At 37.4% G+C, this 15984-nt stretch overlaps 1 protein-coding gene across 1 annotated transcript; it reads right to left on the reverse strand.

The window, feature by feature from the left end:
- Window positions 1–649: 649 nt before the first annotated feature.
- LOC149007300 (D-isomer specific 2-hydroxyacid dehydrogenase family protein) lies at window positions 650–11741 on the reverse strand. The gene is made up of 2 exons (XM_089164557.1): window positions 11136–11741; window positions 650–1501 (listed from the first exon to the last, which is right to left on the reverse strand). The coding sequence occupies exons 1-2, from the start codon at window positions 11556–11558 to the stop codon at window positions 983–985; spliced, it is 942 nt and encodes a 313-aa protein (XP_089020683.1). The 5' UTR covers window positions 11559–11741; the 3' UTR covers window positions 650–982.
- Between the last annotated feature and the right edge of the window lie 4243 nt (window positions 11742–15984).

Below are 15984 nucleotides of genomic sequence, written 5' to 3' on the forward strand. Positions count from 1 at the left end.
CCACTATGAAACAGTTGTCCCGTGATCCCCTTAAAATTTAAGGTAAATTACATACCCCTCTCTGCGATCCATTTTATTTTTACATCCAACTCTGGTTTATGGTATGCTTCCAGACACTATCCCAGTTTTCCCTTTTGTTAATCTCAAGCTAGCATCGGATTCCCAGTTGATCGATTAAGTTACAACCATGGTTCAAATATGCAGACTCCTGCAACTTGATTGGAATAGTTTAATTATATAAAAATGGGCATAAAAGCTGTTCTTACAAAAAAAAAAGGACATAAAAGCTGTTTCTTCCTAAACTAGGTCTGCACTTGGTTGAAACTTGAAACCACATAAATGGCAATCAGAAAAAAGAAGCAAATAATATATCCAAACCCGTGAATTTTAAGGTTTTTTATTCAAGGGATCGGCTCTCCGAGTTAACATCCAAACGCGATGGTTTGAATCGACTGGTAGAGAACATTCTCAGGTCTAACCTTATCCACTCCTGGCTCTCACAACTGCCAAAGGATTCTTTTAGTTATATTCCTAGAATTGCCATGGCTATGCTGATTTTCTTGCTAAGGGTGCTTGCAGGTTATCTCTAGATAGATCTTGGTGGGGTATACCGCCTTTGTTTATTGTAGATCCCTCCCCTTTGTATAGGTCTTATGACCTTAACTCTTTCATTTAATTTAATCTCTACTTGTTTGTTTTGGCCAAAAAAAAAAAAACCTGCCAGAGGATTCACAATGACCAAAGTTGCTATAGCATTAAAAAATATACCTACAGAACTGTGAGGTTATGCAAAGAAAGGAGCAGTAACAAGTCTTTGTTCGAATCAATAATCTACTTGCTTCCTGACAGGACAAAACCACTGGAGTTGATGCTGGTTTGCTAAGAAAGTGTACTTCCAACAGAACTGAGAGGTTTATGCAAAGAAGAGAGCAGCATCAAGTCTCTGTTCCAATCAATAATGTACTTAAATCTGCTATCACAATCAAACCACTGGAGTTAAAAGTGGTTTGCTAAGAAAGTGTGCTTCCAAGTTCCCGATCACAAGATCTGCCATATCCTCACGGGTTTCAACTGTTCCACTTCCGACGTGAGGCAAGAGTACCACATTATCCAGACCAAACAATTGCTCTGGGACGTAAGGCTCTTTTTCGAATACATCAAGGCCAGCCCCACCCAGTCGACCTTCAATCAGTGCTGACACAAGCTCTGGTTCATCAACATGAGGGCCACGCCCAATGTTTATGATAATGCCCTTCGGACCCACGGCTTCAATTACTTCACGGTTGATAATGTGGTATGTTTCTTTTGTCAAGGGGCATGCAACTACAAGTATTTGACAATTCTTTGCAAGTTCAAGAACACTTGGATAGTACTTGTAATCAGTATTTGGCTTCTCTGACCTGGAGTAGTAACTGATCGGGCAGCCAAATGCCTCTGCTCTTTTTGCAATTGCAGAACCAATCCTGCCCAGCCCCAAGATGCCAACTGATTTGCCAGTGAACTGCAAAAGGGAAAATGATAGACATGAAAAGCAAAGAAGACATAAGTTCTATATCAAACTGGGACGTTCTGGAAACCAGTTTAAAAATGTAACCATGAACTCTTTCCCATGGAAGAGAATGCAGGGAACACTAGTCATGAGATATATTATTATGTTTATTTCCATAGTTTTTCTTTCACTATCTTAGATAAACTATAAACTAGTATCAACCTACAAAAGCCTTCTCAGATACAAACAGTTCTCTATGGTGCTTTCTAGATTTCATTTACTGAGTCAAACCCTTAACCCTACTCTTTTGTTACCAACCAGTCTCCTTTGGTCTCCATCAGCAGTTAGCATTAATCCTTCGAAAGAACACACAAATTTTCTTCAATGTACTACAGTTGAATCTAAACTAAAAAATTTGTGTCCACTTTAATTAAGATGAATGCCAACCAGAATATTCAGCATTCCATCTAATTCATGTGTTTTTATACAACAAAGAGTGCAGAGCCTTGGATCAAATCCACCTAGGGCTGATCTAAAAGTACACAAAATGATTTCTTACATAATTCTAACAGAAGATAATGAAGGTTCAACAAATCCTAGGAAGCAGATAATCATGACGACAAACAGCTATCAAAATATAGTGCACGATGTAACAACCATCAAATGTAGCATACAAACAAAAGGCAAACCAAGCCTTCCCTCATCCCCAACCCAACCCCCAAAACAAAAAGATATAGCAAGCCAGTATATTCTCTTAGACCCAAAAATAATGAAACAATAAAATAAAGCACATCCCACGTGCAGTTTTTTAGGGTGAAAAATAATTTAACAAAACACAATGGGGATAACAGAAATGAAATATCAAGCTGGAATTCTGGCAACAAACATAAACCCTCAAAACCAAAGCAAAAGCTGCTCAAGCAGTCAAACCTCACTCGGGAGAGGCAAAAAACAGAAGTCCGGTAAAACAACCACATCAAGACAAACAACCCAAAGCCAAACAAAAAGGAAAAAGGAAATAAAGGGAAGGAAGTAAGGGAGTAGGAAGGGAAGGAGCCAGATTTGGGGAGCAGCAGAGCCACATGTTCCAGCAGGTGGAGATATGCCTGTCCATTATTTTCAATACACCTTGTTTTTTGTGTTTTTTTGTGTTTTTTTTTTTTTTTTTTTTGGGGGGGGGGGGGGGGGGGGGAGATGTGGAGTGGTCAGTAAGGTCCTTCTGCTTGACTTCAAAGCTTATGCATTCCCAGATCTGCAGATGGGAGCAAGTACATTGGACCAGCTTCTCATATTCATCTCCCACAAGATATGATAAATCATGGGATAGAAAACAGTTATACTGAGAAAACCACAGAATAAAGCCCTTTCTCCTTTTCTCCCCCTTCCCCCTCCCCAACCCCAACAAAAAAAAAATTAGAAAATTAAAAAATTAATAATAATAACAATTAAAAAATGGAATAGAAGCCAAGCCCCATTTCTGTGAGAAGTAACTAACAGGCCCAGGAGAAGCACTACACTTCACAAGAAAAACCTTCAGAAAATAGGCATGTGAAAAGGAGATGATCACTATCTTCTAGAGTTACAACAAAACCCACAATTAGGAATGATTATTGTTTAAGGCGGAAAAGAGCTAGGCAGGCGGGAGTTCATTGCCCTCCTTCACACAATAAAGATGTGGCTTGAAATGTTATCATTACCTTAGATTCAGCTTGTGCCAAGGAACAACAGGCTTAGTAGTTCAGACCAGGTTCCAAGCAGAGGTGGAAGAAAACCTATGTTTTGACAATGCCATCCAAAGAGGCCCAGATCCACTGTGCCTGTGTGGATCAAGGTGGAGGTCGCCCTAGACTTCAGCTAGAAAAAGTGAAACAAAAGGACCCATCCATAAGGACAGAGGATCCACAGTGAGTGACCCTGCATCATACTGGATCACCGGATCCTATCACTAGAGCAGGAATAGCAAGAACCTTACGGGCCACTTATCCGGCCAAAGGAAATTATCTTTACCATCATTGGTAGAGGTAGAAAAAGGAACAAGCAGCCCAAGGCCTAAGTGGAAGAATATTCTCCAGGACTAAGAGATGTCCAAAGACAATTCACCATCCAGATAGAATCTTCTTTGAGGATTTCTGAGTAGTTCCAATTAACCCCAAATAAAATATTCATTGAGAGTGATCCTCCAATATGCTTGACAAAGGCACTGTTATAGGAAGACAAACCCAGTGCTGAAGGCTCCCCCACAGGGGCAATTTTTCTATGCAGCCTTACCCGAGCAGTTTTTGCTGAGAGGCTGCTTCAGTGCCTTGACCATAGGGTACAAATGGGGCCCACCAACCATTGCGCCAAGGCCTGCCCCTTATAAGGGCACTGCTATATACCTCTTATAATGTCCAAACCTCGATTCCCAGCCAGCATGATGAATGATTTCAAGGAATGATTTCCTTTCCAAAAGGAAGAGCACATTAAAGATTCAAATTGGAGACGATGCACAAATGGATTAAACCAACCCTTAACCCCCCCCCAACACACAAAAGATAAGCACCCTAATAAAGATAGGAAACCTGCATACCTGACCCAATGAGCTCCAGTCTGCCTGAATAGGAAAGTAATCTGCTTTTCCGGCACTGGATCTTCTAATGAAGCCTATCAAGGATAGGCAAAAAGTGATGAACTAAGAGCTATGAGGAAGACAAAGATAAGTAACAAGGAAGAGACCTTGAGCAATATCCTAAGATATCCCCAATCCTCATTTTTCGGCTTAAGGGAGGCCAACAATATAAATGAATAAATTCAAGGGATCAATGATCAAATTGGCATGTTTGAAAACTCTCTTAGCAACTCATGGTAGAGTCCATGGAACTAAAGGAATTGAAAGAGGGTGTACAGGGGTATCCAGGTTTGGATACAAGGTTGGGTTTGGTTATAAATTCAAGCATTGTACAAGTGTTGTGCATTTCTACTCTCTCATAGTGGAAAATCCCATTACACCCGTGGATGTAGGCAAAGCCGAACTATGTATATTATTGTGTCTGTGTTCCTTCTGCGATCATTTATTTTGTTATCTTTCACGTGAGTCCTGCACTGATACTATCCACGTGGACCCCATGTAAACACTATACACAAAGGAACTATTCACAAATACCGTTGTTGTATTTCTTTTTCTCCATCTATCTTTTACACGGGTGGGAAAATAGTGAACCGTCTATTGGTATTTTTTCCTAACAAGTGGTATCAGAGTCTAGTTCACATGATTGTTCGTAAAAGATGTTAATAGAGGCAAGGTTGTAGGACGGATGATCAGCTTGAACAGGAGCAACTGGATGATATGGAAATCCAAGATGGAAGATTTGCTATATTGCAAAGACTTGTATGCTTCCATAGAAGGTGCATCGTCAAAACCATAGTAGATGTCTAAAGCATAATGGAAAGTCCTAGATCGGAAGGCCGTTGGCTTCATTCGCCAATGGTTAGATGATTCTGTTTATCATTACATTTCCATATAAAGTTCGGCGTATTCACTATGGAAAAAGCTAGAATGTCTATATGAGAGAAGATTTGCCTGCAACAAAGCATTCCTTATCAGGAGATTTGTAAATCTCAATACAAGGAAGAAAGCTCTGTGACAGCACACTTAAATGAGGTACAAAGTATTGTTAACCAACTCAATTCTATGAAAATGACACTTGATGATGAGTTGCAAGCTTTGTCATTGCTTAATTCGTTGCCAGAAAGTTGGGAGACCGTTGTTGTATCCCTTAGTAACTCGACTCCTAAAAGAAAGCTCACAATGGATATAGTGGCTTGAAGCCTACTGAATGAAGAGACAAGGAGAAAATCCTAGATCTCATCTCACAGTGAAGCACTTATCACTAAGAAGTGGGGGAGAAGTAAAACTAGACCACCTCATCTTCGTGAGAAATCATGAGGAAGATCCAAGTCAAGAAGCATGATTACATGCTACTACTGTAAAAAGATAAGGCATATGAAAAGATTGCAGAAAGTTAAAGGCACAAATGGAGAATCAAAGTGAGGACAAAGAAGATCAAGAAACCATTGTCATTAGCTCAAATGGAGATATTATCATCATCTCAACTAGTGACGAGTTTTGCCTCACTTCTATATGGACTTGGATTGGATCATTGATTCAGATGCATCCTTCCATATTAACCTTATAAAAGAATTATTTATCACTTTTGAATCAGGTGATTTTGGTACAGTAAAGATGGGCAACAATGGCATTTCAAAAATCATGGGAAAAATGTGTGCATCAAGACAAATGTCAGATGCCAATTGGTTCTTAAGGAAGTGAGGTATATATCAGATCTCCATTTAAATCTAATCTCTGCAAGAAAGCAAAATGAAGAGGGATACCATAACCATTTTAGCAATGGTCAATGAAAACTTACGAAAGGATCCCTAGTGATGGTAAGAGGTAGAAAATGTTGCACTTTGTACAAAACACAAATGCAAATATGTAAAGCAGAAGTAATAGTAGTAGAGGAAGAATCCATTACAAAATTATGGCATCAAAAACTTGGCCACCGGAGTGAGAAAGGTATGCAAATTCTCACAAAACAAAATCTTCTATCAAACATTAAAGGTACACACCAAAAACGATGTGTTCATTGTTTAAAAGGAAAACAACATCGCGTAACCTTTAATAGAACATCTCCTAAAGAAAAAGAAAAATTTTAGAATTAGTGCATTCCGATGTATGTGGTCCTATGAAAGTAAAAACTCTGGGGGGAGCTTTGTATTTTGTAACTTTCATAGATGATGCATCTAGAAAAGTGTGGGACATGCATTAAAAACTAAGGATCAAGTTTTTAATGTATTTAAAACTTTTCATGCCTCTGTTGAAAGAGAAATAGGTAAAATTCTTAAATGTGTCCGAACTAACAACGGATGTGAGTACAGTGGAGCATTTGAAGAGTACTATAAGGAGCATGGAATTCACCATGAAGTCATGAACAAACTATTCCAAAGACCCCACACCATAATGGTGTAGCTGAAACGATGAACTTCCCCATTGTTGAAAGAATAAGATGCATGCTTTCACATGCAAAATTGGCACGGTGTTATTGGAGAGAAGCAACGCGCTGCCGTTCACCTAATCAACTTATCTCCATCAGCTCTTTTGAATGGAGATGTTCCTAAGTGAGTCTAGAGTGGAAAGGAGGTATCCTATAACTACTTAAAGTTGTTCGGCTGCAGAGTGTTCATGCACATCCCAAAAGACAAATGAACCAAACTTCATGAGAAAACAAAACAATGTATTTCTTGGGTTATGCTACTGACAAGTTTGTTTACAAGTTATGGGATCCAATTGATAAGAAGGTGATCAAAAGTAAAGATGTGGTCTTTCTAGAAAACCGAACACTCCAAGACTTTGACAAGATTGAGAAGCCTCAATTATATAATGACGATCTTATTGACTTGGCCCAAACACTTTACTGTTAGTGCAAGGTGAAGGGGGAGAGGTTCAAGAAGGTAGTGACAACAATGGCACTCCCACCGTTGGTGGACAAAGGGAGCAACCGGCTCACTAACCACTAGTTGAGCCTAAGTTAAGAAGATCCACTAGGCCACGCCGTCAATCTACCAACTATTCACCTAATCAATTTGTTATGCTAACAAATGCAAGTGAACCAGAATGCTTTGAAGAAGCAAATGATAGCAAGCATAAAGATGAGTGGTTGAAAACCATGTAAAAAGGGATGGATTCTCTGTATAAGAAACACACATACGACCTAGTAAAGTTACCTGAAGGTAAGAAAGCACTCAAGAACAAATGGGCGTTTAAGCTAAAAACCCAATAGAAAAACTCATAACCAAGGTACAAGGAAAGATTGGTCATGAAGGGATTTAGGTAAAAGAAAGACATTGACTTCAATGAAAAATTTTCACTTATAGTAAAAATATCTTCTACACGGGTGGTGTTAAGTTTAACTGCTAGTATGGATTTGGAAATCCATCAACTAGATGTAAAGACAGCCCTTCTCCATAGAGATTTGTAGGAAGAAATTACATGGAGCAGCCAAAAGGTTTTGAAGTCAAAGGTAAAGAACACATGGTCTGCAGGATAAGAAAGAGCTTGTATGATTTCAAACAAGCACCAAGGCAGTGGTACAAGAAGTTTGATTCATTCATGATGGATCATAGGTATATCAGAACAACATCAGATCATTATTGTGTTTGTTAGAAATTTTATGTAGAAGATTTCATTATTCTCTTGTTTTATGTTGATGACATGTTGATTGTTGGTCAGTATGTCAATAAAATTGACAAGCTAAAGAAACAACTGAGCAAAGCCATGAAGGGTTTGGGAGCTGCGCAACAAATCTTAGGCATAAAGATTTATCATGACCCAACAGCTAGAAAGTTATGGCTATCACAAGAAAAGTATGTTCATAAGGTACTTGAAAGATTTAATATGAGCAAAGCAAAATCTGTAAGTACCCCACATGCTAGTCATTTCAAGTTGAGTAGTGAACAAAATCCCTCAACTAAAGAAGAAAGGAATGAAATGAAGTGCATTCCATACTCTTCAGCAATAGGAAGCCTGATGTATGCCATGGTTTGTACTAGACCTAATATTGCACATGCAGTAGGAGTTATTAGTAGATTTCTATCCAATCCTGGAAAGGAACACTGGGAAGCAATGAAGTGGATAATGAGATATCTTAAAAGGACTACTAACATTTCTCTATGTTTTGGAGGCCAAGAAATTTGTGTTACAAGCATATACAAATGTTGAGTTTGGCAGGAGACATCAACTCCAGGAAATCCACATCAGGATACCTAATTATTTTTTGCAGGGAGAGCAATATCATGGCAATCTAAGTTACAAAAATGTGTGGCTGGGGAACAATATCATGGCAATCTAAACTGCAAAAATGTGTGGCTTTGTCATCCACAAAAGCGAGTACATCATTGTTGTTGAAGCATATATAGAAATGTTGTAGATGAAGCAATTCACTCAAGAACTCGTTTTGAAACAAGAAAAGTATGCCATTCACTTTAATAGCCATAGTGCAATCCATATAAGTAAGAATCCGAGTTTCCATTATAAATCCAAACACATCCATGTAAGGTATCACTGGATACGAGATGTACTAGAACGGAAGCAATTACAACTTGAGAAAATCCATACTGACAAAAATGGAGCAGATATGATGACAAAGGCTCTACCAGAAGGCAAAATGACTACTGTAGAAGCATAACAGGCATGAGTTGTCCCTCCTTATGAGTCAGAGGGGGAGTTTGTTGTGGGTCCTCCTCATAAGAGGACACACTGAATTTTACTAACAAATTTGGTGCATCTCTCTCTCAGCCTCCTTTGTTGACAAAAAGGGGAGAAACACATCATAAAAGAGAGTTTTCTTCTCTCCTTATCTCATTATTAATTTACAACAAGACAAAAACAATTAATGAGAGAGATTGTTTTTCTCTCTTAATCGCCCCCTCCCCATCTATTTATAGATGGAGGGTTTGCCTAAGGAATGTGTAAGGGAGCGAGAGAACTCATTAAGTACATGGTTCTGAGGGTTGAGTGAGGTGTTTTTTGTGTTGGAGTAGTGGGTTTGCAACTCTTTAAGGGTTGAGGATGTGAGTTGAGCAAGGGTGTATATGGGTATCCAATTTTAAATACAGGGTTGGATTTGGTTATAAATGCAAGCATTGTACAAGTGTTGTGTATTTCTACTCTCTCATAGTGAAAAATCTCATTACGCCCATGGATGTAAGCAAAGTCGAACCACGTATATTGTTGTGTCGGTGTTCCTTTTGTGATCATTTATTTTGTTATATTTCACGTGGACCCCGCACAAATACTATCCACGGGGCCCACATTGACACTATTCACAAAGTCACTATTCATGGCACTATTCATAGACACTATTCACAAATACCTTTGATGTATTTCTTTTTCTCCATCGATATTTTACATAGGTGGGAAAAGAGTGAACCGTCTATCGATATTTTTTTCCCAATAAATGTCTCACTCACATCTCTTCTAAAGCCATATCAATGTATCACTCATATCTCTTTTGAAGCCCCCATATTAATAAAGAGAAAGCAACCAACTAACCCACTATCTGAAGATCCTCTCTATTATTGCAATCATTCCTCTTTTCAACCAACCCCATATTTCACTTCTCTTCTTTTTTTCTTCTTTCTTTTTTTTTTTTTTTTTTTTTTTTTTTTTTGGGGGGGGGGGGGGCTAAAATGAGCTTTAACTGTTTGCAATAAAAAGCTCCGTTGGTGTAACGACTGAGGATTATGAGAGTCTAACAATGATCCAGCAATATTTTATCTTCTTGGACCTCCCTATCATGATTACTTAACTGGATTGGATGATGATAATCCTGAAAAGGTTTGTAACTTATGCTCCTTGCCAGTTCAACCTTTTAATAGTCTAACCATGTCTCCTCATTCCTCATCCCCAACTAAGCTAAATGCAATTGCTGCACACATTTTTCTTTCTCTATAAATTTTACTCCATATAATATGAATAGTTTATGGCTACCCTCCAATTCTTACCCCCCCCCCCCTTCCCTTTTAGTTCTAAAGGCATGAGCTTACCACAAGGCAGTTCAAAAATGCCTCTAAACTACCTCCATATTGAATTAATCCAACTGGAAGAATTGCCTTCCAGTTTTCCATCCCATGGTTTATCAAACCAAGAAGTAAAAAAGGAAACTTAACTGTGAGTTTTTGCTTATTCTGTAGCTCACTCATCGCGGTTCTGTCATGTTAATCCTCTGTTTGCTAATCTGCACATACTTTGTTTAACCTGCTTTTATTAGATGAAGGATCGTAAAGCAACACTTCATATTCCCTACTTGGTTTCACTACCTCCCTAGTTTAGTTAATAGAAACACACCAAGAAATGATACAGAAAATAGGGATTCCTCATATCTATGCTTAATTCACTTGTGCACACAATAAGATATGGGCTCAACGGTGTTCTTTTTTCCTTCTTCTGGGTAAGAGGCTCAATGGTGTTCTTTTTCTTTTTTTTCCCCTCTTTTCCTCCTGGGTAAAAGGCTTAATGGTGTTCAGTTCTGAAAATTTACTGCATCTCTACATGTCCTGTTTTATGCTTTAGTTAAGCCAGTAACATATAAAGTTTGTTATTCTCCTTGACATCTTTATATATCAGCAATGTCTCTCTTAAAGTATTTTTGATGAAAAAGAAAACTTATATGATCAAAACAGAAAATGTACATCATTTATAGTGAAAGTGCATACTTTCATCACAATATAATAAGTGCATTTTTAAGTACTTCCCTTGTTCTTGTGGAAGTTATAATCATTAAAAGGCATCTACACAGAACAGGGATAATTACACATCACCCGTAAAAGTATAAATGTAAGTTGACAAATTAACCATTTATTCAACAATCCATCAAATAGGTTCAAATTGTCATTTTTTAACAAAAAGCCAGGATGTATGTTGTTTTTATTTTTTCCATCTGATATCTAATCCATGGAAGCAATATGGAGTACCAAGATGTTACAGTCATTTAATTGAAAATCACATAAAGATAGACTGCATCAGAGCTATGTATTATATCGAACAAAAAATGAGAAGAAACAGGCAGAGGTAAGAAACAAATAGAAAAGGTTTTGAAAGAAAGCAAACCTTGGTAGTCAATCTGTAATCCCCTTTGACCCATAATCCACTCCTCACATAACGATCAGACTCGCAAATCTTCCTCAACGTCGCTATAATCAATCCAATCGCTAAATCAGCAACGTCGTCAGTGAGCACATCAGGAGTGTTAGTAACCCTAATGCCCTTCTCCTTGCACTTGACTAAATCTACTTTATCCAAGCCAACGCTGAAGTTCGAGACGATTTCCAATTTCGGCAAGATATCGATGGTCTCTGCATCTGCACCTATCGAAGCGTTACCGACTAGAGCTCTAATAGAGCTCGAATTCTCTTTCAGAAATTCCTTCTGGTTGGCGGATTTCCAGCATCGGAAGAGTTTGAATCGCTTGTCGAGCTCGTCTTCCAAGTAAGAGGAGAAGGGCTGCATCATCACAACACCAATACTTTCCATCCTTGCAAATATGGAGTAGAAACAGGAAGAGAACAAAAACGAGAGCCAATCGATGTTTGCTTCACTGCACTTCTTAATGGCGGCGACTCTGAAAACTGAACTCGGAGATACCTCGAGTTTCTATCGCTGTTTTTTTCCAACTATTTTGGGAAGATATTGATTCGTGGCCTGTAGTGACGTAGTCCAACGCTTCTGTATTTTATGAGGTGACGACAGAGAGGAATCCGGAACTCCCCACTCCACACATGGCTGGTTGGTAAGTGTCATTTGAAAAAATACGATCTTATTTTAATCTTTCTTTTTTTTTTTGGCCAAAATCTTATTTTAATCAAGATTAACATAAATAAGCTTATGATGTTAAATTATATTAACTTTTTTTTTACTCAAATAAATTAATTATTTCAGATATTTTATTATAGGCCGGGTTACATGACGGAGATCAAATCCCCACAGATCAAATCTATGGAGTTATAATTATAAAATTAGATGTTGGTTGTAAAATGAAACCGGAATTCATCCAAAAATTATTTGACAGCGTGATTTTTGTGAAGTGCAAATGTATAGCTTTTTGAAACCCGGATTTCCCCCCCCATAAATCTCGATTCACATTTTTAGTGAAAAGGTGAATCTCGATTCTGAATCGAATTTTACAACCAAACGGGTATTCCGATCTGAATCGAGATTTGAAATCTCTGGATTCATGTAACCAAACAGGCCCTTAACTTCATCCTAAAATAATATGTATAGAGTCATGCTTAAAATGGTTAGCTTTTTTTTTTTTTTTTTTTTTTTTGCCAACCCCGGTTCCAAGGCTTTGCCCTGACTAATCCGGTGTTCAACCCTATTAGGCGTGATAAGGATGATTTCTCATCATTTCCCTAATTGTCTCTAATTTGAATTCTTTCCATATCATTTCATCCTTTCATTTGAATTCTTTCCATATCATTTCATCATTTCATTTGAATTCTTTCCATATCATTTCATCTTTTCATTTGAATTCTTTCCATTCATCATTCCTCTCATTTGAATTCTTTCCATATCATTTCATCCTCTCATTTGAATTCTTTCCATTCATCACTCCTCTCATTTGAATTCTTTCCATTCATCACTCCTCTCATTTGAATTCCTTCCATTCATCATTCTTTACATTTGAGTTCTTTCCATACCATCTCATCCTTCCATTTCATCAATATCCTAATTTGGCTTTGGCTTGATTAGGTTTCTCTATTAAATTATTTCCATGTATTATATTTACATACAAACATTTCCATGTATTGTATTTCTATGTTTTATATCTTTTTTTTATTATTCATAGTTACCTAACAGAATGGGATGTATGCTGCATATATATTTGAGGTTCTCTCATATGAAATCATTCAACTATTTTTCCCATTGAGACTGTTTCTTAATAGACCCGGGTCGCACACCTGGCTGTGGTGGGTGAGTCTCCCAGCGGGGATTTTTTGCATCCACAAGGTTTTGATACCGGAACCTTTGCTTAAGCGGACAAAATTAGCATTTTTATAGTAAAAGTAAAACCCATAAATCTACAAATTCACGTTTTTAGTGTAAATAGGTGAATCCCTAGATTTCATGAATCCAGGGATTCACACAACCAAATGAATATAAATCTCTTATTTGTGAATTTAGAGATTTAAAATCTCTGGATTCATGTAACCAAACAAGCCCTTAGACAATTCATCGTTCCACTAAAATATCTTCAGTGTCTCTCTCTTTAAAATTTGTCTCTTGTTCTGATTTGATCCAAATATATTTCTCCTTCAAAAATTTTATTTTATAATCTTGAATTAAATAGAGAGAGATCATTTTTCAATATTTGAACTATACCACGTGGAAGACAGAGAAAGATAAAGAAAAAGAGAAAAATTGACGAATAAGAGTAATTTTTTTCTTGTTTTTCTTTTAATAAATGGAGACAACAGTTTAAGTAACTGAGTCTCCAAAGAGAGATGACAGACAATATAAATTTGTTATTTTAGTGGGATGATAGATTATTTAATTAAGTTAATAAGCATTTAAAATTATTTTATTTATTTGTTTTTTTCTATTTTGGTAGAAAAAATGGTTAATATAGTTTAACACCATCAAGTTTATTTATGTTAATTAAAAAGGATTGTGTTTTTCAAAATGACATTTGACAACCATTCACCCATGTAGATTGAAATTAAATTCAATCCATGTGGGGGGAGGATTCACAATAGAGACGCTTCTTACCAAAATGATTGTAATAATAATTAAATACCGGCCAGGGGAGGGGGGGGGGGGGGGGGGGGGAAAGCCCCGCCCGGGGGGGGGGGGGGGCCCCCTTTTTTTTTTCTTTTTAAAAAAAACAAAAAAAAAAAAAAAAAAAAAAAAAAAAAAAAAAACATACAACCCTCACAACATTACGATAAGTACATGTAAAACTAGATAAATTAAATTACCAAATTACTTGGGGGGAAGAGAAGAAAAAGGTCTCAACACGTAGATAATTTACATGTAAACTAGAAAATTAATTTTTTTGAGTTCTTCTCATGGCTTGCTTAAGTGGAGTCTTAATTCTTGGTTGTCCACTTGTTTTATTTATTATTTTTTGGGTAGAAATATAAAAGCTTCTTCATTCAAAAGGCCAAGAAGAACACGCGGGGATGTGACAAGAGTCATTCATCCACGAAGTGGATAATGGCCAAAAAGTCACGCTCGGAAGTGACAATGCCCCATTTGCTAGGTACTCAGCCACCATATTGGCCAACCTAAGAACATAGCAAAACTCACAATCAACAAAACTAGAAGAAAGAAAACCAATATTAGACATATTAGGTTTGTGATGAAAATCACTTTTGTCTTTTGGGTTCTAATTTGAACTTGGTGGGTTCCACTTTGTATTAAACTTGGATCAGGTGTTTGGTATCATTAAAAGGGTCTTGGAGAGGTAAATGGGGTGAGAAAAAGAGAGCTTCTAGTGAGTTCTAAGAAGGGTTTTGAGAAAAAATGGGATTGAGCATTTGGGTCTTCTTGTTCTTGTTTACAAGAATAGCATTTTTTTTCTCTTGGGTTTTCTTCTCCATTGTTGCTCCATTGAAGCTCAAGCTTGGATTAAAAGGTTTTCCTCAAGAGCATGAAGGTAGAAGGGTATTTCAAAGAGATTTGAGAGGTGGTGTGACCGGTTAGAGGTACCATTGTATTATTCTCAAATCTTGTAATATTTAAGATTAAAATAATGGATTCACTCTTTGTGAATGTAGATAATCTCAAACATTTCGGGATAGTGAACCACGTAAAATTCTTATGTGTTATTTCCTTTATTATGGTGGTTTATTGTTACTTGCTTTGTTCTTGTCTTCAACTTATTTGCACAAGATCATTGATTTATTTTGTTCATCTGGGTGATTTGTTCAATTACCTGAATCCTTAGATTGGGCCTTGTCTTCTATAATTGGCATTAGAGTATAGATTTTATGCATATATTTTAGAAACAATGAGTACTTTATACATTTAGGGTGGAGCCATTTGATGAAAAGACAATTTTTGAGTTATGAAAAATGAAGATGAAAATTTTGTTAATTCAAAATAGTTGTCACAAAGCACTATTGGGAAAAGACAAGAAATTAGAGGGGATGAAAGATAATGATTGAGAAGAGATGAATCTCAAGGTCATATCTACTATTTGATTGAGCTTATCCAATGAGGCTTTGTTTAATATTGCACATGAGCAAATTTGTGATCAAAGTTGAAAAGCATCTACCAAACAAAATCTCTAACAAATAGAATTTTCTTTAAGAATGAAGGATGGCTCAAATATTTCAAAACATTTGAATGAGTTCAACAACATATTTTGTCAATTGGAAAGTGTCAGAAAAAATGAAGGATAAAGATAACACGTTGATTTTACTTTGCACTCTACCGGAATCTTATGATCTTTTGGTAACGACCCTAAGTTGTAGTAAGAGGTATTCTCTTGACTTTGATTCGGTCGAAACAACGCGGGGGGGCCGGGAGAAAAGGGGGGGGGGGGGGGGGGGGGGGGCGGCAAGAGGAGGGGGGAAGCACCAACCCCCGGGGGGGGCGGGGGGGGGGGGGGGGGGGGGGGGGGGTGGGGGGGGGGGAAAGAAAGAAAAAGAGTTCTATATAAAAATGAGAAAGGCAAAGAGATTGTTGGTGACAATTCTAAGGAAGCAAATCAAGTTATGGCTACCACATCTAGTGTTGTCAAAGACGAAGTGTTGACGGTGCATTGTAATTCAGAATTTCACCAAAATTGGAATCTTAATACCGATATTACACATCATATGTGCCCACACAAATATTGATTTAGCACATATGAACCATGTGAAGGAGGATTAGTGAAGATGGGGAATAACTCAACTAGTAGAACACTTGGTATTGGATCGGTATGTTTGAAGATGTTTGATGGTATTGTTTGCAT

This window comes from Hakea prostrata, chromosome 8 (genome assembly GCF_041222555.1).
Source record: "Hakea prostrata isolate BN-2017 chromosome 8, UWA_Hpros_2, whole genome shotgun sequence".
In the NCBI taxonomy this organism is placed as follows: domain Eukaryota; kingdom Viridiplantae; phylum Streptophyta; class Magnoliopsida; order Proteales; family Proteaceae; genus Hakea; species Hakea prostrata.